This window comes from Canis lupus, chromosome 23, assembly GCF_011100685.1.
Source record: "Canis lupus familiaris isolate Mischka breed German Shepherd chromosome 23, alternate assembly UU_Cfam_GSD_1.0, whole genome shotgun sequence".
Classification (NCBI taxonomy): Eukaryota; Metazoa; Chordata; class Mammalia; order Carnivora; family Canidae; genus Canis; species Canis lupus.
The window spans coordinates 50803675-50828150 of NC_049244.1; the positions used below are offsets into that span (position 1 = coordinate 50803675).

The 24476-nt window shown below is 40.7% G+C and overlaps 1 protein-coding gene across 2 annotated transcripts in view; it reads left to right on the top strand.

The window, feature by feature from the left end:
* The first annotated feature begins 1886 nt into the window (after positions 1 to 1886).
* The window catches only part of TIPARP (TCDD inducible poly(ADP-ribose) polymerase), a 29642-nt gene continuing 7052 nt past the window's right edge, over positions 1887 to 24476 (top strand). The window contains exons 1-4 of one of the 2 annotated variants that reach the window (XM_038571279.1): positions 1887 to 2025; positions 5013 to 5970; positions 21431 to 21599; positions 22919 to 23079. In XM_038571279.1, the coding sequence (XP_038427207.1) occupies positions 5054 to 5970; positions 21431 to 21599; positions 22919 to 23079 (1247 nt within the window). In that variant the 5' untranslated portion in view covers positions 1887 to 2025; positions 5013 to 5053. Of the gene's footprint in view, positions 2026 to 3241; positions 3394 to 5012; positions 5971 to 21430; positions 21600 to 22918; positions 23080 to 24476 lie in introns of those variants that run through there. The other variant, XM_038571280.1, reaches the window with a different exon arrangement.

Genomic DNA, 24476 nt, shown 5'->3' on the forward strand with positions numbered 1-24476 from the left:
ACACCTGGGTGGCTTAATGGTGGATTGCCTGCCTTCTGCCCAGGGTGCGATCCTGGAGATCTGGGCTCCAGTCCCACATCAGGCTTCCTGCATGGGGCCTGCTTCTCCCTCTACCTGTCTGTTTGCCTCTCTCTCTCTCTCTGTGTCTCTCATGAATGAATAAATAAAACCTTTAAAAAAAATTTCTTAAAAAAAATAATAAATGAGGTATTTCTAAAAGAATAAATAACGTGTAATTTAACGGGTGGGAGAGAACAGAATTAAAAACACTTAATCCAAAAGAAAGCGTGAAGTGTAAGGACCACAGAACAGATGAGACAAAGAGCAAACAGCAAAATGCTATTTTTTGAACTTAGATGCTCGCTTCTAGGGCAGCCGGAGTGGCTCAGCGGTTTAGCACCTGCCTCCAGCCCAGGGCGTGATCCTGGAGTCCCGGGATCGAGTCCCACGTCGGGCTCCCTGCATGGAGCCTGCTTCTCCCTCTGCCTGTGTCTCTACCTCTCTCTCTCTGTCCCTAATGAATAAACAAATAAAATCTTAAAAAAAAAAAAAAAAGCAAACAAAAAGGAAACGTGCTTCTAGGTAACTCCGTGTATGAGCAGGCGCAGACCAAGACGCTGCCTTAACACAGTTTTTAAGCCTGAAAATTCAATGTTTACCTAGGAGCGTCCGAATCCTGTCGGTGTCATTCGTAGCTTCGCTGAACCCCCTGGACTTGATGCCGCGTGGAGCGCGCCTGCTGGGGGAGGCGCCGCCCTTAATCCACTTCTTGTTGGCGTCGTGTGGTTTAGAAGCGCGTGAGAAGATTGGAGACCCGTTATCTCCAGTCCTACTGCCGCTTAGCTCTTTATATAGGCGTTCCGGTGTGTGTTTGTGTTTTTTTGTTGTTGTTGTTTTCTTTTTGTTTTTTGTTTTGTTTTGTTTGTTCTTTTTTTTAAGGATAATAGTTGTCTTTTTCAACCCACGAAGCCTCCGAGCTGTGGGACTCAGTCAGACTTGAGGCCGCGCGGGCGGGGAGCAGCTCTTGGCAAGCTGCGTGCGCGTCTCTGTCCACGACCAACCGCCATCCAGGGCCCTTGTCCCCCGACACAGCGGGATCCACGAGCTGCACGCAGGGCTGTCCCCGCACCACCGGAAGCCATCCGAGGACTCACCGCCCAAGACCTTCGTCGGCCCAGAAACTACGGCAAACTCGCGCCGGGTGCGCGCTGGAAGGGGGAGTCCGTGGCGCTGCGCGGGGCGGCGGCTGCCGGGGCGTCGCCGGGTCCCCGCCGCGTGCCGGGCCTTCCCTCGCGGCCCGTCAGGCAGGGGGCGGGCGACCCCGTCTGGCCGCGGCGACCGTAGCAGCCGTCCGGCTCCCGTCGGGGTCCCGCGGCGCCGAGGCCGGGAAGGCCGGCCGCACGGAAACGCCTCGTGCCGTCCCGCATCCCGTCCCGGAGCCCCTCAGTCAGTCAGGCGGCGCCCGCCCCACGCGGCGCACACCGCCGCTCCTCACGGCCGCGCGACCGCCACCCCCACCCCCACCCCCACCCCCACCCCCACCCCCGCACAGCGCGCGTGCGCGCGCGGGAGGACACGCCCCCTCGCGGGAGCACGCGGCCGCCGCACGCACGCACGCTCCGCGCGCCTCCCCACGCCGGGAGCGAGCGCGCACGCGCACGCGCACGCGCACGCGCACGCGGGGCGGGCCCCCCTCGCTCCGCACGCCCCGCCCTCCCCGGCGGCGCCCACTGAGCGCCCGGCCCTCTCACCCCGCCCCTCTCCCCCGCGGCCCAGGCTCCGCCTCCGCGACGGGGCAGCCGAGAGGAGGCGACCGGAAGCCACTTTAAAGCGGAGCTCGGGGTGACAGGCGAGCGAGCCGGAGCGGGCAGTGCGGCCGCTGCTCTCTGCGCTCCCGGCGGCGGAATGGCCCGCGCGCTGCCCGCCGCGGCCCCGGCCTGACCGTCGGACGCCCGAGCCCGCTCTCCGCGCGGACGCTGCCGGCGCCCCGGCTCCGCGGTCCGCGCTCTCCGGCGGCGCCATCAGGTGAGGGCGGCGGGCGGCGGGGGGGGCGGCAGACCCGGCGGGGATGGCGGGCGGGGGCGCCGGCCTCGCGGCGTCCGTGCCCCCGCGGGCTCCCTCGGACCCGCCAGCCCGGGACGGGGCGGCCTGCACCCCCGGAGCCCTCGCGGCCGCGGGCAGGTGTAGGATCGGGAGGCGGCGGCGGCGGCGGGCCGGCACCCCGCGGGCGGACCCCGACCGACCCCGCGCGCTCGGCGGCGCCGCAGCCCACAACTTTGCGGGCGGTTCTCACGTCAACTTCGCGGGCGCACGAGCGCGCGCCGGCCTCGCCCCCCGCCCCCGCCCCCGCCCCGCGGCGCCGGCCGCCCGGTGCCCGCGAGCGTCCGAGCCCCGCGGGACGAGCCCCTGGGCAAGGTCGGTCGGGAGGCGGGGACGGCCGAGCTGCAGAGGCGGCCCGAGCGGCTTCCGCGGAGGAGGGGCCCCGACGGGGTCGGGACGGCGCGCGGGATGCTCGGGGACGCGGGGTCGGCCGGGCCGGGCGGCGCCTCCTCCGCGCTGCGCGGGGCTGCGGGCGGCCCGGGGGGCGGGGCTGCGGGGCCCGCGGCGGCCGGCAGGAGGCGTCCCTCGGACCCGGGCTCGGCGGCGGGGGGCGGCGGGGCTGCGGAGTCCGCGCCGGGCGGTCTCGGGGCGCGGGGGCCGGGGGAGCCCGGGGGTCACCACGCGGGGTCTGCGGGAGCGCGGAGTTCGCAGCGGGCGGTTGCGGGGCGGGGGGCGGCGGGAGCGGTAGGTCGCCGGCTGCGGGGGGGCCCCAGCCCGGAGGAAGTGTCCCTCCAATCTTTATTTTTCTGTTATGCAAACTAATTGAGGAACAAGTCCTAGTGACTTCCCCACCGCAGCCACTCCTTAGCGCTCTGCCTCCTCCTCGGTCTTATTTCCGAGCGGGTCGGAGGGCAATAACAGGAAAAGAGCGTGCGTGCGCGTCCACTGCCGTGTAAATGAGACGGGTGCAGCGTCTCTTCCCGTGATCGGAGGGGGCCGGGGTGCGTGTGAGTGAGTGTGAGTGTGTGCACGCACGCACGCGAGGGGAGGCACGGGCGGGCTCGGCGTGGTGGAGAGGGAATACCACAGTCCGTGCCAATTGTGCCTGGAGGCAAGAGCACCGAGCGATGAATAATAACGCCTGGCTTGGCCGCCTTCCAGCCGATGTATGTCTTCTGTCAAGTTCCTCCTCCGTGAAGCTTTCCCCACGGTGCCAGCTCGCACTGGACTCTTGCTGCCTCTTCTTTTGTACCCACCGTGTGCGCTAGCACCTGGCCCCGTGCCGTTGAGCTTTGAAAGACGGCTGTGAGCTTTCCGCGGCCGCCCGCCTGTGTGCAGATTTTGAACAGTACTGTAAGCCTGTTTTTTTTCCCGTTCTGGTGACTCTCGATATTTTCTTTTCTCTGGCTTGTTGTAAGAATACGGCGTGTAATACGTCTAAGGCAAAACATGTGTTCATCAGCTGTTAATTCCGGTCGCCAGTAGGCTGTTAGGAGTTCAGTTTTGGGGGAGTCCAAAAGTTACCGGTGGATTTTTCCTGGGTTGGTTTCCCTGCACGTCCCCCACCCTGGCCTTGTTCGAGGGTGAGCAGTACTGTGTTTTGTGTATTTCTCTGAGTTTGATCATTATGAACTTTTTAATGTGTAGATTCATGAATCTCTCCAGTTAGATCTCTAATATTCATTTTTCTGGGGAGTCCGTTTTAGCATTTTGTTGTACCTATGAAGGCTAACAGAACTAGTCCTTTAACAAGTGCTTTTTCTTCAGTAATTCAGTTAAAAAAAAATATGGAGCACCTACTGCGTGCTTTGTGCTAGGCGTGGATGGTGCCGATCACCTGGGATGAGTGTTTGAGGAAGTCATGGACCCTTGCATCAATGATCTCTTTTTCTTTTAGTCACTTGGCCAAGACAGAAGATTAATTGCTCATCACCAGCTCTTCCACCTCGTACAAGGCTCATTAAATATTTTCAGAATTGGTTAATGAATGTTAGGTTGTGGAGGAGACACTCTTTGTCCTTCTACAAAGTTTTCTATATACTGGGTTTTCTAAGGGGTCTTATGCTTTGAAGAGAGCACGATTTTGGTCTCAGTTCATTAAGAATCTGGCATTTAGGGTGTGTTTTATATTCTTGTATTTTTCTGTAATATGGCTTCACTTACCTTAAGAGATAAAATCATATATGTAACTTTTCTGAAGATAAGGGGGAGGCCCTTCCTGAATTATGTAGTTGTGTTTGGTTTCCAAAGCAGTGTATAGTGGTTGCTGCTGATGTAGCTTCTGTTGCTAAACAAGCAACTGGAGGAGTATTCTTCCTCCAGTAGTGATAATGTTTTGGGGATTGTAAAAGTAGATCCTTAACATCCTGGGGGGATATATTGGAATTGAGAAATGCTTCAGTATGCTCCTGGCTTTCTCTCCTATAACATCTCAGTTGTGAGCCCCTGTTTCTTGAGTATATCCTCGTGCTTTAAATTCACTCACTATTTACCTTTGAAGTTTATCCTTCAGTTGATGAACTTTTTTTTTTTTTTTTAATACAGTTTTTGTCACCTCGTGGGATAGGTGATAAAGAAACTGTGAAGAGAACCACAAAGTAGAGATGTGGCTTCCCTGTTGTCATCTGTTAGCCACACCTATCTCTACCCCTCATCCTCCACCACACCCTAGATTTAGTAAAAAATTCATACCTCAGCAGAATTACCAATTGTATATTGTCCACAAATGAATGTCAAGAGCCTTTTGAAAGATACTATATCTTTACCTGCTGTGGGCTTTTGAATAGCCTTGGCTGCTTGGGAGCCTTAATTTCTCAATAAAACTTAAAATTGACTCATAAAGCTGAAATACGGTATAAAAGGAGTGACTTCAGGGACTTAGTCACAGACTAAAGCAAAACATTTTGATGAATGAATGGGATCCAGTTGTTGTCAGCTTGTAAATGATCATCTTTCCTTTCCTTTCCTGGTAGGATTTTTAGACTCTGAGGAGCAATTGGAGCTAATCCACATCATGGAAATGGAAACCACCGAACCTGAGCCAGACTGTGTAGTGCAGCCTCCCTCTCCTCCTGATGATTTTTCATGCCAAATGAGACTCTCTGAGAAGATCAGTCCCTTGAAGACTTGTTTTAAGAAAAAGGAGCAGAAGAGATTGGGAACCGGAACCCTAAGATCTTTGAGGCCAATTTTAAATACTTTGCTAGAATCTGGTTCACTTGATGGTGTTTTTAGATCTAGAAACCAGAGTGCAGATGAGAGCAGCTTACATGAACCTATAGTGAAAAAACCCCTGGAAATCAGTCCGTCATGTCCACCAACAGAAAACAGTATGTCTGTCCTGATTCCTGATGGGACAAATGTTGGGGGCCAAATACCGGAAGCCCATCCTTCCACTGATGCTCCAGAACAAGTGGTTCCAATCCAGGATCACAGCTTTCCACCGGAAACTCTTAGTGGGACGGTGGCAGATTCTACAGCAGGGCACTTCCAGACTGACCTTTTGCATCCAGTTTCAACTGATGTTCCTGCTAGTCCTGACTGCATAGACAAAGTCATGGATTACATTCCAGGGGTTTTCCAAGACAACAATTTTACAATCCAGTACATTTTGGACACCAGTGATAAGTTGAGTACTGAGCTCTTTCAGGACAAAAGTGAAGAGGCTTCCCTTGACCTTGTGTTCGAGCTGGTAAACCAGCTACAGTACCACACTCACCAAGAGAACGGAATTGAAATTTGCATGGACTTTTTGCAAGGCACTTGTATTTATGGCAGGGATTGTTTGAAACATCACACGGTCTTGCCATATCATTGGCAGATCAAGAGGACAACTACTCAAAAGTGGCAGAGTGTATCCACTGATTCCCAGGAGCACTTGGAAAGATTTTACTGTAACCCAGAGAATGACAGAATGAGAATGAAATATGGGTATGTATCTATAACTACTTTAAAGCTGTTGTTAATCCTGTAGAGAAGGTCAGGAAGCTAAATGCTTCTTAGTAGGGTGGTTTCTTTCAGTAGTAACTTAACAGGTTTTACTCTTTTGGCTGTATGCTATCCTGATTTTTCATGTTGTTTGAATGCAGACTATTTACCTAATGAAACAATGAAGGTTTTATGATTTGAACAATTCAGATGTCACTCTGTTCAATATGTGTGTGCCTAAGAAGTTGCATATACATTGAATGTTGTGAGTCAGATACTGTTTTAATGGCATGCGAGTTTGCTTTTGAAAGAAAATCCAGGGGATCCCTGGGTGGCTCAGAGGTTTAGCGCCGCCTTCAGCCCAGGGCCTGATCCTGGAGACCTGGGATCGAGTCCCGCGTCGGGCTCCCTGCATGGAGCCTGCTTCTCCCTCTGCCTGTGTCTCTGCCTCTGTCTGTCTCTCTCTCTGTCTCTGTCTCTGTCTCTGTCTCATGAATAAATAAATAAAATCTTAAAAAAAAAAAATCCGAGGTTAATCTTAAGGTAGTATAAATAATGAATACCAAATTTATCTAATTTTAAAGTTTCGCATAGTGAGTAGCTGCTGTTTTTTATGGGGGAATAGTGTCATTTAGAGATTTTTGTGGCCCTCTTTCCATTTTGAATGGTACAGGTTTTTTGTGAACTTCTTCCCAAACTTCTGAATCATGCCCAAACATGTTGAATTTCTTTTAGTTTCCTTCAGGCTTCTTACCATTAAGTTTATTACTCTATCTTTCTTATAGATAAAATTGTTCTACAGTACAGGCTATTTTCTTCAACCTGAATAATGATCTGTAGGGAAAATTCATGTTAAGATATGTTTATCATTTACATGAAAACCAATTATCCTCAAGTTTTTATATGCAAGGCATGCAAATATATTTGGTTCTTTCATTGCGGATGTCCAAGCAATATTCACTCATAGGGAACTGAAATTTCCACATCCGAATTCCTATTTAATTGAATATAAAAATGAAGAGGAAAATAATATTTGCTACGTGTGAAGTTGCTAATGTAATGACAGCAATAGAGTAAGCATTACTCTTACGTTTCTAGTTGTTTCTCCTGTAGTACAGGAGTTAAAATATGTGATATTAATAGTTATTTGTCTACAACCAAAAGAAAGGATTAAAATGATATGAAGGGAGAACATATCTGTCCATGCTCCCTGACTTGGGAAACAATGAGGGCACTCTGACAGCTTCACAGATGATGAATGGCCTGATGTAGTATTGAAAGGCATGACCCATTGGAAGGAAAAATATACGGAGTATCCTAACCCATAAGTCCAAGAGAAACTTTTTTTCTTTTAGATTTATTTATTTGAGGGAGAGGGAGAGCGTTACACTCATATGCATGCACATAAAAGAGGGGGAGGAGCAGAGGGAGAGTGAGTCTTCAGCCAACTCCCTGCTGAACGATTGGGACTCATTTCCTGATCTCATGTCCCTGATCATGACCTGAGCTGAGACCAAGAGTCCAGCACTTAACCAACTGTGCCATCCAGACACGCCCAACAGAAACACTTTGTTAAGTCCTCTTTGTTCATTGTTCACAGATAACTTCACAGTGTAACCCAAGTGTCTGGAGAGTCAACAATCAATTGATGTCAGTAAACCACTTCTAAGTTGTCTAGTTTTGTTAGTCTTGGTGTTAACCTTCTGTGTTCAGCATAGTGCCAGGTAGGGCATTGTTGGCATTGTAGAACCAGGTTTTTGTTTTGTTCTTTTTTAAAACTTGCTCCCTTTTAGTATGAGGTAAGTGGTTTTCTCTTAATATTGCATTATTTCAGTTATGTAGTACACAGATTTGTGTATCTTTTTAACAACTTAATTATCATGAGATGAGACTAGAACTTTGCGGTCTTGTGTTTCAAAAGGGATGCATGGAAGGATGAGAAACAATATAAGGCCCAAGTTTAAGGCATTATTATGTAGAAGCCCCTTGGGATAAAAGTAAGATAATTTCAAGAATGTAGCTTTCCTGGGGCTCCTGGGTGGCTCAGTTAAGCATCTGAATCTTGATTTCCGCTCAGGGTCATGATCTCACGGTTGTGGGATCAAGCCCTGATTTGGGCTCTGCTCAGTATGGAGTCGGCTTCAGATTCTCTCTCCTTCTCTGGCTTGCCCTCTTACTCACTCTCTTGGCTAATAAATAAAATCTTGAAAGTAATGCAGCTTTTTGATAATTAATGTTTCATCTTGATAATGTTAAGTACTCTAGATTCTATCTTGCTTGGGTAGCAAAATTTTTAGATCCTGTAATAAAGCTAAGTACTTTTTAATTTTTTTTTTTTAAGCCAACATCGTAGGAGACAAAAATGTTTTCCGTGTTATCTTAAAAATCTTTTTAATAAGTTATTGTCCAGGATCTCTGTTGCCCATGAGCTAGCAATTCTAATTGGTATGTCAAGGTAATTAATTTTATATACTCTCAAAGCTACTGTAATCCTTCCATCTCCAGATTGCAAAAACTGCAGAATAGTGGCCTCCCACTTCACTCTTATGAAGCAAATTTCCAGTCTGCTGAGTACTTCATTCAGCATCTTGGTACATTAAGTTTCTATCTGTTTGAATTGGTCAGGAAGAAACTAGCAGGATTATTGTCCAACACATTACATTCTGTTACCATGAACAAGGCAAGACAGGTATTTTGATCTCAGAGAATCCAAGAACTTTTAGGTCAGCAGCATATTGGGTATTTTATTCTTTGGTAGAATTATTAGGTAGGCTAAAGAATTAGACCTAGATATAGACTCATAAGTGTATATCATTGGATCAGTTATAAAGTGGTTGCACAGTGCTTGATTTCCAAATCTCTCTTAATGAAATAAACTAACGTTTATGTGACACTTAAGAGGAAAAATAGGAGTGAATTATTGTAATTACTAATGCTGCTGCTACATTGTTAATGGTAAGTGGTCCTGTTCTGATAAAAATAGCAAAAAGTGTTAACAGTTAATTATTATTAGTAAAGTGAAGTTCTCCATGGACAATAGTAAGAAATATAAGATTGTAGATAGCTAAGTGTCAAAAATTAGGCTTTTGGGAAGTTGACCTGTGGTCATTGCAACCTGGTTTTCCTTGTATTCCAAAGCGATGTTGTGTTTCCTGGCAACAAGATGCAGATAACGGCATGTTGAGCCTTGCTGAGAGATTCACAAACAAGCTGGAGCAGCCCAGGTTCACATGGTTACCACATTATTTGGCTAAAGCTATTAATCTCTGTGGTCAGGCCTGTAAAGCTGGTCTATCTGTACAGATTGCACATAACCAGGAAGTGTGTGTTCAGCTGTGTATATGTCCAAGTCTGGCCCAGCAGTCTTTGGAATCAGAAATAATGAATGGCAATTGTTTATCCCACTTGTTTTCAGCAGTTTATATGACTTGGAAAGTCATTATTATTGTATACCATATCCATGTTACTTCATTGTATGGAACTTGGGGGAAAGTTCATAGTTCTGGGTGTCTAGCAAAGACAAAAGTTCAGAGTTTCAAGCTTTGCAGATAAAATTCTTTGTTTTGCAAATGTATTGGATTTAACATCTAAACCCAAATAAGATGTGCAGTATCATTTTATTCTCAAGAATGAATTTGGAAAGGAAGTTGAGCTAGATAAGTTTACAGGTCCCTTCCAACTCTTTAGTCAGGATGTCTAGATACTAAAATATTTTTTTAAAAAGGATTTCAATAGTAAAAGCTTATTTGGTTCATTATAACAAAATTATTTTAATTATTCTTTTCCAATTTTGTCTTTATCCCAAAGTATGATACAATCCCACTTTGCTTTCTCTGCTTTTATATGTATCTCCAGATGTTGATTGCTGACATAACTGGAAACTTAATTGTATGTATGAACTCCCCATATTTAGATGCCAAGGCTTCTTTTGCACACGGGATGGGCTTTGGAGAATTTCCAAATTCCAAATACACAGTTAAGAAAACAACATTGAATGTTGTGTTTTCGATTAAGAAAACACAGTCTCCGACAATTTAGGCACTCATCCTTAGTAGAAAATGATACTAAATGGCAGGAGTAAGTAGTTTTGAAAGAGCTTTACTAACTGTGGATAATTGAAACTGTGCAGGATGTGCAAATTTCTCTTTAGCAACTGAGATCACCGCTGTTTTTCATATTATATTCATGTTAAAGTATGCCAAAATACAGAATAGTCTTCTACTTATCACCCATGAGGGAAAGGCACTCTGTGAACTTTTATTTGTAGGTAATCTGTAGGTAAAAATATGACCAGTGATTATTTCTAATTCTGAGTCCCTGAAAGAAGGAAGGGCGAGGAAGAAAGTACAAACCTAGACTCCATGGTTAATTTTTCTCAAAGGTCGGTGTTCTTTTTTCCTCTTCTGGAATTAAAGCTTATTGATATGAGAAAGGGAGTTTTACTAGTTTCGGTTTAAGCTTAGAGTGATGTTATAGTCTTACTTTTGAGTGATTTTGATTGTTAATTGCTCTTAGAAGGTTGTTTTGTTTTTTGTTTTAATCTGGACAAAGGAAAATACCATCAGATGACTTCAAAGGAACTCCGTGAAAGAAGACAGGGGAAGTGCATATTAATGATAATATGGAACATATGCAATTTTCTATTTGACTTACGGAGTGGATTATCTAAAGTAGAGTAAGCTCCTGACTGAACTATTCTGGAATAGTTAAATTAGCCAAGTTAGCTCTGGCCTGCACAGCTGTGATGGTATAGGAACTAACTCATTATGTGTTATTGATAACACTGGAGAGAGGAGAACAGCTGAAACTTACTATGCCTTGTGACTTTTTGGTATTTCTTGAATATACACAGCTGGATGAGTTTGAATTTATTTTAAAAATTCCTGCCTCAGAGAAAGAGAGAGCTCCATAAGCAAGAACTGTGTTTGAAGTGACTTTCAAAATATGTGCCTTCTGCTTTAGGATAAAGCAATCCAATGAATTATTTTTTGTACCTCTTTATGCTCTATTTACATATGAAATAAAACTAATTGGCTTCTGTCTATACTAATCCAGAGAAGTTACTGGGTCTGTGTAGAGCTATCATGGGAATCAATAGCAATCATCCATTTATTCCCTTTCTGGTTTTTTGTCAATAAGGAGATTAGACTTTTTGAAGCAGCTGTCACCTGGCTTCAGGTTGGGGTCAGTCTGTTCCTGAAGTATTGACAGTAATGAAAATGAACTTTGCAAAAGCCAGAGATGTATAACTTTTAAATCAGAATCCATCTGTGCATCTCTGATCTTACTTAGCTGGTGATCTTAGCTTCATTTGGGTTTGGGTGCCCTTTTCTAAAGGGTGAAACCATATGTAGCTCATACAAACCTGGGCTACTCCAGAAATGCTACTACAGTCCAACCATTTGAGATTATGACCTCTTCTATTCCTTATCATCTGATTTGAGACCACCAGATTTGCATCCTTCGTCTGATTGTTAATAATTTTGATCACATTAGGACCTGAGGTCCTCTTAACATTGATCAGCAACTTTTAATAATTACTACTTCCTGTTTGAGAGTTGCACTTGCCTTTTTGTGGAAGGAAAACTTGAGTATATGTGTATCATTTTTGCAAAGGAAAAAACAAATGTATTTTGAACTAGAAGATTTTTTTTTTTGGGACAACTATAAGTCTGGTTCTGGTAATTAGACACTGGTAATAAGTTTTGCAAGAAATTCCCTTCATAAAAGCAGCAGAATTTCTCTTTTAAAATAAAACTGGGATTCTTAAACTTAAGTGAATATGAGTAATTTTTGTGTCTTTTTGGAAGATTCTAGAGTACAGAGGGTTGAGCTATGTTCTATTTCATTCTGGGTTTGAAATTTTTAGGTAATAGCTTGAGTTGAACTATACTTTGCAACACCATAAACACAAGCTATACAAAGGAATAAAATACTTCTAAAGTTAACCATTTCTAGCAGCAAACCAGTTACATTTTAGATATGAAAAACTTCTTTAACAAAACCAAATGTATTCTTTTTATATTTATAGATTATTTATGGTAGTGCTTTCTAGGGACCAGGAATTCTACTGCACAGACTTGCCTATATTTAAAAACCCTGTAAGTGTTAAACCTAATCCAGCCCAGTCCCTGATACATGAACTTTTTAAAAGCCTTGAAATCCTAATATGGATTAATTCTTTGTTAATAGGGGAATCTGAAATTGCAAGGGGTAAAGTCTGAAATACATTTTGAAGTCGGTGGGGAAAAAAGCATTTTACGTAAAATCCATTTATTTGATAGTTTATAAGGTTTATATTTGATTTGTGCAAAATTATAGTATTTTAGTCTTAAGCTAACTATAAGCAATTCTGTAATCAATAAATTTTAGAAGTTGATGATACTAATAAACTTCTAATTGTGAAACTTACAATTTTTCTTGCTGACTTAACCTGTTACTGTTGCTAAGACAAGCACAGAAGGGAGTTAACTAAGCATTCCTGTTTGCTGTGTCCACACTACAAAATGTGTCTGTCTCCTTGATCTTTCTCTGCAATGTGCTGTTTACTTACTGGTAACACCCACTTGGCCTGTAAAGAACCTTTGCATGGTCATCACAATGAAAGGGTAGGCTCTTAGAATACTAGTGACTGTTCCCTTTCACATTTTACAGAAACCAGTGATTTGTGAGTATGTGTGCCACAAAATGTGTCAGGAGTGTATTAGAATCTCCCATGACTAAGTTATTGAGAAGGAGTTCAGGAAATTTGTATTCTTTATGCAAATGGATGTCCTTTATTTTGGCTCTATTGCTTCTGAGCATAAGGAGGGATTTGTGAATAATCTTATGTGAAACATAGCACTTCTCATATGACTGGAAAATATGTTTAGGCCATACTTGCAGGAATTTCTCTTTGTTGCAATTTTTTTTTCTTTTTGGATTAAGAGATCCTTTTTTTTTTTTTTTTAAATCCTTTTTCCTTTGACATATAGCCATAGAGTTTGGGTGACCTTCTTGCTTGAAATTTTAAACAGCACTAAATAGGGAAGAATGGCAGGAGTAGAGGCCCAAGGGTGATTTTGCTTGTAGTAGTGTGTATGCTTTCAGAATCTTGCCTCCTGCACCTTGTGATCTTCACAGCTCCTGCAGCTGATCAGGGCGTAAGAGGGCAAATAGCACAAAATACTCTAAATAATTTCCTGCTGCGGTTGGTCTTTGGTTTCTGTCACCTGGCTTCGCTCTTTCATTTCCAGGCATTGAGAGAATAAAAATAAGTGCAGGAGAAATACTAACTTTGCCTTCTGAGGTAATTAAAAAAAAAAAAAAAAGTCCTTGAATGGAGGTAGAATATGTGAAACAGAAGGAACTTTGCTTATTTACTTTCTGACGTTTCGATTGTTCAAATGCTGACACACATCAGAAGCATTGTATAAAGTGTTCTACAATTAATTTGTTACCAAAAAGTATTTTAGGCTGTTTTAACTATTGATAATATTGAATCTGTCTGAGAAACTTGGCTTCAGAGAATCTTTTTCCTTGAAAAAGTTACTGATTTAAAGCCCTATTGAAAGGTTTTGTGATCACAGTTTACAAAATGTAGACGATTAAAAAAAGTATCTCCTAATGTTTTCTGTAGGAAGTCTTTTTTCTTTGAGAAATTTGCTTAAAAAAACTCAGGAAATGATGAATTCTCTATATGATTAGTTTGCATACATTCAAATCTCTAGTCTTGAGAGTTTCTTAGTCATCTCTGGGTTCTCATAATAAGCCATCAAAGTGTATATTTTTAATTTGCTCATTGTACTAACTGGGGAAAAAGACAAGGCTAAATTGAGAAAATTCTGAATAAAACCTTTTTTTAAGGAGTTTATAATTTTAAAATTCAATATATAAATTAGTAGATTGTATTTTTTTTACTGGTGGTCATTAGAGGACATCATCTATAATTATTTGTAATTAGTATTTCATTTACATGTGAATGAGTTCTGAATTGTTTGAGGTTATTTGAAAACAATTATTTTAAAACACTTTTAGCATTTACATACAACCGATTTTATAATCAAGTAGAAAAATTGTATAAACAAATATGTTTCAGCCCTCTTTTAGTGCTGTAAAATTCTGTATTCACAAAATTGAATTAATCAGTATGGTGCCCTGAGTACATGGGAAACAATTTTTATTGTCTATTTTGAGGTAAGATAGAAATTTCACAGTTTTAAAAATATTTCACTTAACAAATGGGGATATTTACCTCTCTTCGTAAACAGCAGTAACTGCATAATTTCAGGCAGTGTAAGGTATGGTACACATTTTTTTAAAAATCTATCTTGTGCTTTCTATCCCAGCTGGTGTGGTAGAAATTAGGTTTCACTTCCTCTTCAGGCCATGGTTAGGAAGTATGCCTCACTTAAGTTACCTTCTAGGTGCCTCAGGACATGTGACTGAACTTGGATAAAAGTTACGGCTGTATGACATTTCTGATGTCTTCAGAGTGCAAAATTTAATCCCATGCCTCTGTAAATAGATAGCAGTGAGATATTCTGATCTCATAAGTGTAATTTTTATTTGTGAAAGATTTTAGGCTTATCCACATCTTACTAGTTCTTTTGTGTTCTTTCCTTAGATCTGGTAGTTTTGTAATAAAAACAAACAAAAAAGCCCAACGTAACAAAATTTGGCAGGTTTTTTTTTCCTCAAGTGGATATTATCATTTGCTTTTAGTGGTTGCATAGGGCAGAAGGGACTTCAGTGTATGGTATTTTTTAGGGGTTTATGAAGTACTTAGGTGTACTCAAATGTGTCTTAGTACAAAGGTTTTTGAGAATAAACTCAACTGTTATATGTTTGTTTAGTTCCTCACATGCTTTTGGAGAATATAGAATTACAAAAGCTTAAAGATGATATTCTTTCATGTAGGAAATCTGCCTTCCTTTTTTCTCCTCTTATCCTCTCATTTTTATTTCACAGTGTTCACTTCTAGAATGACTTTAAGACACAGTTCGATGTCTAAACCAGACATAGGGTTTAGCACACAGATCAAATGTGGTTCTAGATAGCATCCATTCACTAACTTACTGCTTTTTCATTCACCTGTTTCCAAGGTGTTTCAGGAAGCACCAATGGAGCAGCTTATACAATCAGAATTTTGCCTTAAAATGATCACTGTTTTAAGAATTGATTCCTAGAAACTCATTGTATCTTAAAGTGAAGAATATTTTTACCTACTCAAAAATCATTTGAGTTACTTAGAACCATAAGATAAATCCATATTTGATGTTAATTGTTTTACAGAGTGAGCTAAGCCTCAGCAAGCCTGCCTTGATTAGGTTAGGGTCTCCTTAGAGGTGGACAGATTGAATTTTCAATATTTCAATACTGCCCACCCATAACTACTGAGGGTCACGTGCATAGTAATGTAAACTTCTAATTTTGATTTGTAGGTGTGTCTATGTCTATAGCTACTTCTGGATACAAGGGGAAAAATCCAGTTGGTACTAAGACGCATGTCCTAGTAAAGAAGTTCAATATAGAATTTTAACTGGGGTACCAGGGTGGCTCAGTGGTTGAGCATCTGCCTTCGGCTCAGGTCATGATCCTGGGGTCCTGGGATGGAGTCCTGCCTTGGCCTCCCCACAAGGAGCCTGTTTCTCTCTCTGCCTGTGTCTCTGCCTCTCTGTGTGTCTCTCATGAATAAACAAATAAAATCATTAAAAAACATTTTAACCTCTGATAAGTATTGAAAGATGTTGCCTTGTTTGTAAGCATTTATAGGCAACTTTTATTGCCTCTGAGCTATTTACGAGTCAGTATTAGCAAAAATCTCAGTACCAGAATAAATGACCGTTTACTACGCTTCTGAAGCGTAAAGTTAGGACCATGAATACATGGTCCTCTGAAGTTTAATAACTACACTGCTCTCACAAAATGCTTGTGTTGAATATGCCATGGCTTTGATTCTCATTACCTTGTAACATACTTGAAGGAATATATAAGCTGCTAGATATTTCAGCATTGCTAAATGAGTTCTGGAAACATCAAAGCCAGGTATCAAAAGCCAGCTATATTTTGTGTGCCTGTGAAATTTCTATAGCAGCAGCAAACATGTCCCATCTGTCATGCCTGTCTCAAGCATAGCAGAAGAGCCTAAGTACTCTCTATACATCATTTGATCTTTATCCTTCTATTGTTTGTGACCCTCCGTTTTGGGAGAAGTTTTTACTCTACATCATAGTAATAAAACAAGAGGACCTATTAATTGTGTCTAGTTAGTTGGCTGATATGGGTGGGTGATAATTAGTTTGAGATCACAGGTTTATCCTTATAGAAACCGGTTAGCTCTTAGATTATGGAAGCCAAATTTCCAAAATCTAGCCCATCTGGTTAAAACCCTACAGAGTAGGGTCTAGAAAATTTATATTTAATTGACCTTTGCTAAAGTCTGACTTCTGTATTTTAGTTGCATCCTCTTCCCGTTTAAATGTGTTCCACCCCCCTGCAATCCCTGTTTCATGTAATGGCACCTTACCCAGTCATCCAGATCGGAAACCTGGGATACATCCTGGACTCTTCATTCCCTTCAGCCTCACATGTAATCCTATTTTATGCAGTTAGATTTTAACTCTTAAATATCTCTCAAAGCACTCCTACTGTTGCCTCCTTAGCTCTCTGTCATCATTTGTCTCATGTGGTTCTAATAGTTACAGATGGCTAGGCGTAGAGTAATAAATATTAATAATAAACATGCTAATATTTAAGCAAGTAAGTGCCTATCTCCACCCTTCCCCCACCATTCTCCACCCTCTCTTACCAAAGATAAACAAATCAGTCCTCCATACCACCGTTGTTGGAGTAGCTTTTTAAAAGGCACGTCTGAACTTTGTTGAAAATAAACCAGTGATTCCTATTGCCCACAGAGTCAAGTCCTGACCTCTTAACCCAGCATACAAAGCTTTTCATTATCTGGCCCCAGCCACCCTATCCAGTCCAGTCTTATCTCTTATCATCCCCCTCACACGCACATACACCCTGACCTCCCACATGAACTGTATGTGCTGCGTGCTCTTAGGTCTCTCGTGCCTTGTTTGGTTGGCTTCTACACATGCCAGTCACTCTGCATGTGATGTCCTGCCTCCCATTGTCTGCTTGATGTCCAGCCAGACTTGGCTTTCATCTACTCTAGGATACGTCCCATGAGCACCTTTCCTGACCCCTTTTTCCAGCAGAGGTAGGTCCTCTGCCTCTGAATTGTTCCAGAAGCACCTTTGTGCCACATTTCACACCATAACCACACTGGGTTTGCTTGTATCTCTCTCTCCTTGCCAACTCTGACCTTTTTCATCTTATCCCAAGCACATAGCCCAGTGCTTAATCAGTGTGTCTCCTTAAGATTTTTTTTGTTTTGTTTTGTTTTTCACATTTCTGTGTTGGTTTCAGACAACTTAAAAATACAGATAAATTATCTAAAATGGTTACATTCCTTTCTGAGCTCCCAAATGCATAATCCTAAGAACTATTTATCTAACAGAGAGATTTAGGTTCTTAATTTCTGTTTCATTTAGCAACTTTTTTTTTTTTAAATAGTTTTGGTTTTCATTATAGCTCTTTATCATTTACATCATGGGCTCTGTTTACTTTCTTTGTATTTGAAATTTACATAGAAGAAATGATGGTTGTGGGACATTCTTTCTGACTTAGTGTGGGTGTTGGTCCTCTATGCATAGATAATAAGCATTGGAAAATGTTGTCTTGGTATGTCAAGATATTTGTTGAGTAGGAGGAGAATCATTGTTATAAAGCATCTAAATTATGAGAATGAGTGTTCCTTTTAGAATTTTAGATTAGTTTTGATCTGGATTCTTATATTGGTATGTGTGGTGGTGTGTTTCTTGGTGAAGCATGTGGAAACAGAATTGTTAATATTTCAGAAATTTAAGTTCATTCTTCCTTTTGTAGCAAAAATCATCAATCTGTTTACAAGACTTTTTTTTCCTGATTCATCATGATAAGGTTATATCTTGGTTAAGTCAGTACTGATTGATTTAGCCATATGATATATTTAGTCAAATCTAAGTCCTGCACAGTGGCTATCTCCCCTACTCTCTCTTTTCTGGCAGTCCCACAGTGGGGATGTTCTTAGGCAAATAGGGTTCTCATCTGCCAGGATTATTATACCCTACTTTTACAGTTTCTCTCTACCTCCGAATCTCTAGCAGTCTCTTGCTCAGTCTTCACACATCCGGTATTTATTGCTTTGACCCTTTATCACCATCTGCTCAGTACTCTAAATTTGTACTCTTAAATTTGAGGCTCTGAGACCCTGGGCTTACTTCCTCAATTCATGGCCTGACTCTTCTCACATTGTCTATTTTACCCTGGTTCACATTCCTTTATCTGTTTAAAAGATTTCCTTTTCCAGCTATTTGCACTGCTCCTATGCCTCCCTGTCCCTACCCTTTTTCCAAGAAGCAAAGCCCTTGAAGAACACCTTTTTTTTTTCTTCCATACAACCCTTCAACCCTTTCTTTATTGGTATTATTTCCTGTTATTAAACTGTCCCTAAAGTTTTAGAGAAAGCCTCTTAACTTTTCCTAACCTTTATCTGTTCCTAGATACCAGTCACCATCTCCTGTCCCATAATGCTGCATGCCTGCTCTGTGTCTTCTCATTCCCAGGATGCACTTGCCAATGATGAGTGGCAATGATGACTGCCTATCTAAATAGGCAGATGTATGGATTCTGGTTTTGTGTTTTGCTAGTTATTTCTCTCTTGAAGCCCCTGGAAGCCAGGAACTACATCTGTTTAATTCTTTGTGTATTGCCTAATACAGCCCACCATCACCATTACCACACATACATGACTCATAACTGCTTTCTCATAATAAGAAACAATGGTTTGATAAAGAAGAGTGGTGTGTGTTGAACATTTGGCATCTGTATTGCATGCATTTTTTACTGGTGCAGATGGAGGAGAAAAGAAACTCTTGGCTTTGGATTTTTTAAGCATTCCCTGTTTAAGGGAGAGCAGGTGGTAAAATTAATCTTATAAAAAGATAATTTAATGTTTTTCAAATTTGTTGTTTTGTCTCTGTGAAGTCTAGAAAAGCATATTGAAAATCAAATAGAGCTAAAACAGTACTTTGATACATCAATCCAAAGAACAGTTGATTGTAGTAAATTAGGATTTGTCATAGAAATTTCATAATGCCCAATGGACTGAAATGCACAGAGGATGTGGCAAAAGCTGCAGTTTTAGATGTCTTTCTCATGCAAATCATTATCTATGAAGTCTTAATAATACAGGCTTAAACAGAAATTGCTAGAGTGATGTCCAGAATAAAATCTGGTACTTTAACAGCAAAAAGCATTGGCTGTTTATAATGCATATTAACATAATAACTGCTGTTCTAAGAATTCCTTTAAGAAAATACTGAGGATTTAGCTCATAATTGGGAACAGTTACTGGGAAAAAAATTTAAAGCAAGAAAATCTGTTTGGAACTTAAATTATAATTTAATTAAGAGGGAGAAACAGGTATCTCTCTGTTCAATATCAGATTCTCCTAAAATTAAGTGAAAATTGCTTAAAGCAACTTGATGTGAAGCTTAATTTAGGTATAAGAGTTCTTGTTTTCAGTGTTTCTTCTTCTTTCTTAAAGAATTTTCCAGGAACATCTTTTTCCTTTTAAATTAAATATCCTTATTTAACATAAATCATTTGAAACAAGAAGTGTCAATGTGATTTTGAACTACATTTTATTATCTTATTTCCATTTCACACTTAGTTAAAAGTATATGTAAAGGTATATGTTCCTTTTAAGATTATATCCTATCAGAGTACGCTTTTTTTTTTTTTTTTTTTTGTCAGTGCTCTTTCTAAGCAGGAAATTAGGGTTTGGGAAGCTATTTAGGAATTTTTAAAGGTACATAATGGTTTTTATAGGTTATGTGCTTCACAGCACTATTAGTTGGATATATAGACCTAAGGGTTTTTTTTCAAATAGAATCTGTTTCAAAACTTATAAACATTAGGATAGAGGGTAAGAAATAGATTTTCTTTCCCTGACATTTGCCAGGCGTGTTTATTGAGAGACGTTAATAAGTATTCATGGGGAAAAAAGGGAAGAGAGCACTGTCACGGTTTTAGAAAGATACTTTATAGCCCTCATCATGGTACTTCAATATTTACCTTAGCATATTAAAGGGACTGAGGAGTGGCTGCATAAGTAAATTGTTTAACTTTGTGTAACCAAGTTTTTTTTTTTTTTTTCAAACATTTGAACACAGAATGCTTTTTACACAGAATACCTATTAACAGTCCTTGAAACAAGTGTTCCAAGAGCAGAATTTGGAAAGTTTTGTACTAACCAACAAAACCCATAGGTCAAAATTAATAAATACCCTTTTCAAAATCCTAATTTACAGCAAGGAAATAAGTTAATTATTGGTGATATTTGTTCAAACACCTGAGTTTCATATACCCAGTCATTGTGAGTGCCACTAGATCTGAAATATGTGTGTGTTACAGACATCCATTTAGAAATCCGTTGTGGAAAGAAGGAATGTATTTGGAAACTTAGTCACTCTGCCAGTACCTATGATGTTACTTTATATTTTCTTTTTCATGTGTTCTTAGGGACCTTTTGAAACATAACACAAAAAGAGAACAGTACAATGAACATTTTCCAGTTATGTAAAATAATGGTTCAGATGTTTCAAACACTAGATGAAATTCCATTAAAAAAGAAAGGCAGATGTTTTCATTGAACTACCCATTATAATTTCTTAAATGATTTTGACTCATATAGTGGAATTTTCCCCCCAACAATATTGAGATATTTATGAAGTACTGATTCAGCAGCAGCAGACCAAGTAACAAAATGACAAAAATATTCACATAGCTAAACTTCATAATAATTCAAACTATTTTTCTCTTAATGTTTTGTCAATTTCTCCCCCTCCATCCCTGGGATAAAAGATAGTGTTGATATTGGGTAGAATAGTAATATTGGTCTCGTCTGGGCTTTTTAAAATTGTTTCCTTTTTTCCCCTGTCTTTCATCAGGCAATGTTGTGTATTCTGTATTGGCTTAGGTAAACTGATGCCTCTGAAAAAAAGACAGGGTTCAAGAGCAGTTTCTTTTGTTTGTTTCTCTGCTTGCTTTCTATGTCAACTTCATCTCAAAACTCCCTGATTGGCTGAGACCAGGGTGGAGGATGAAATTACATTGATTGATTTAGGTCTGTGATACTGTGGGATAGCCTCTGTCCTACCATAACTCCATGGCCTGGAACTTTTTGGTCTTGTTAAGAAAAGGCATATAGGAAAAGGGGAAAGAAGCAGTCATGTCCTTTTATTCCAAATAAGACAAATTTTGAAAATTCTACAGCATGTTATACTATATATTTCTAATGTCTGTTGAAATGTTTAGATATTCCTATTTTGCAAATGTATTAACAGTTCTTTTTTGGGGGGGGTCTCTTTAGAGGACAAGAATTTTGGGCAGATTTGAATGCCATGAATGTGTATGAAACAACTGAATTTGACCAACTACGAAGGCTGTCCACACCACCCTCTAGCAATGTAAACTCTGTTTATCACACAGTCTGGAAGTTCTTCTGTAGGGACCACTTTGGATGGAGAGAATATCCTGAGGTATTTACAGGTTCTTTTTCCAAAAAGTGCATTAAAGCTTTTTTTGTCTTTTACTGTCCTTGCCTTCTTCCTTTACAACAGTAACTGCACAGAACAACAAATCAAAGAGCTTATTGATGTAAAATTGAGTCTTGTTGATTAACATTATTCTCAATTTTTCTGAGGATGTATTTCTTTCCATTAATCTGGAATCCATAAATACACTATTACCAGAGAGGTAAAATGCTTTCCCCAGTATCTTCACACTGTAGAGATCAAGTATTTATGGTGGTAAATACTCAGACTCAGTGCCCCTTTGGAATAATTTTAATGAGATGAGCACTGGTGTAATTCTGGCTATTTCTGGCTCCTGGGCTCATGTTCATTGGATCATGTGTTACACTTAGCATTTCGGAAGTCTAATGGGAAACAAGCACTCTTAAGCTCCTGGAAGAAATACTTGAAAATGTTTATTGAGTTGTGGTCAGGCAAATCAGTCATTTAAAATTCTGCCATATGTATACATGCATCTTTGGTCTGAGATGGTAAGAATAACTCATCAATCATAAAGCGAGGTTTTAAAATGATGATGGATTTACTTGCCTCTGAAGGAGAATTCTGAGTCAAGTTTAAAAACAATAAAATGGATGTTAGAGATTAATTTCACATTCCAAAGATCTGACTTCTTTAATTTGATTAAATTCATTTCTAGCATTACAGAAAGGGAGAACTGACTTATTTACCCTTAGGTTTTCTTTTAAGGCAATAGCTAAAGAAAACTACTTGTATGTTAATTGCTTAATAATACACAATGGAATTAAGATTTCTGAGACTCTTTTAAGTAATCACCAGTATCTAATACCTTCCAAGGAGAATAAGAGGCTGTTTAAAATGTATTCTCAGAATACTTGGGCTGTCCCTGTGTTTTACCTCTGAAAGATTTCTTGGGTTTGGAACTTAACTAGTTTATTTGAACTGTATATACTACCATCTTTAATCCTCTTCTGAAAATTTCCTTAAGCGATAAAACAAAAAAATTTCTAGGACATTGTTAAGGCCTCCAAATGGAACAGAATAGTTCCCTGGGCTTCACGTGTTTTATAAGGTGGAAATCCATGCTCTTCTGAAGAGGGAACATCTTTCTATTCTGTTTGTCCCCTCACCGTCTCCTCCCCCCACCCCCAAATCCTTTGTGTAAAGGGAATAAATTTGACACTCTGCACTTCGTTGATACTTTTCTGATGTTAACAGGAAGGTTAACTATTTTTGACTTTAGTTACAGTAACATTTTTCATATTTCATAGTGATTGCTTTTTTCTAACTTCTTTTTCCTACTCCAGTCTGTAATTCGATTGATTGAAGAAGCCAACTCTCGAGGTCTGAAAGAGGTCCGATTTATGATGTGGAACAACCACTACATCCTCCACAACTCATTCTTCAGGAGAGAAATAAAAAGGAGACCCCTCTTCCGCTCTTGTTTTACACTGCTTCCATATTTACAGTAAGTGTCTGTGGAAAGCCTTATTTTTACTCTCATTTTCTATAAATGTACAACTGAATGCCAAAGAGTAAAAGGTTTTAAAGGATAGAGTTCAGATAAGCTACAGTTAACCTAACATAAAAGTGATTATCTGGGATGCCTGGGTGGCTCAGTGGTTGAGCATCTGCCTTCGGCTCAGGGCGTGATCCTGGAGGCCCAGGATTGAGTCCCAGGTCGGGCTCCCTGCGTGGAGCCTGATTCTCCCTCTTTCTGTGTCTCTGCCTCTCTCTCTCTCTCTCTCTCTCTCATAAATAAATAAATAAAACCTTAAAAAACAAAACAAAACAAAACCTGATTATCCAGTTGATTTTTTTTTTAAATGAGAAGCAAACAGAAATAACATTTTTGCACAACAAAAACTAATTATATCTAGAATGAGGTAGTTTGCATTTGCTTCTTTTGTGGAAGATACAGAGTTTCCTAATGATAACCATCCATGTAATGGGACTACCTCCCAGTACAGGTAAACTGCCAGGGCAAGTAGGGAGAGTCCTTCAAGGTGACATTCTCTAATTCTCCTTTCTTGAGTGAATTGTCATGGGAAAAATTCTTTTCAAATAATTTGCCTTCTCATTTGCTATAAGTAAGGCCTACCTTCCTATAAAACTCACTAAAATCACCTGTCATATTTCTAGGTTGATACTGAACTCATTCTTCTGAATTGTAGGTGAGCTCTTCTTCCATTTTTCCCAAGTGCTATTTCTTCTTCCCCACCCTTAGATGCCCATGGGTACATCTCCATAGATGCCAGAAAAATGGAGTGTGTTACCAATAGCATGGCCATTAGTAACCCTAGGGAAATTGTTAATGTACTCTCATCAGATATACCATATCTAGAGCCTGATCTTTATAATGATGCTAAGTTTACTTGGTTTTATGACTGGGGGAGGTCTAGAGTTACTGGTTTTTCTCTTCTCCTAATCGTAGAGATGCTGTTTTTATAATCTGTGTTTTTGGTGTTTTTGTTTTTTTTGTTTTTGTTTTTGTTTTTTTTTAATTTCAGTCTCAAACTGTTTTCCCTGGATCATTATGACAGAATTTTTTAATGATTTCTAATTGAGATTGCAAAGGGAACATTAAAAACAAAATACAAATGAATAAAAATCCCTGAAATGCTTGGTATCCAAAAGCAATTTTTAGTAAGGCTGATTTTAGAAATATATGTTGGCTTGGGGTAAATGTGTGCTTTCTTTCTAATCCAAGTGTAAAAAATTTTACCTTGTAGGTTTCTTTTTATTTTTTTTATTAGAAACTAATAAAAATGCCATTTCTGTGATTTCACTAGCACAGCTGGAGATAGTGTCAGCGTCCAGTAGTTAGGAACATATTGTCCTCCTAGTGAGATGGTGGAACTCATT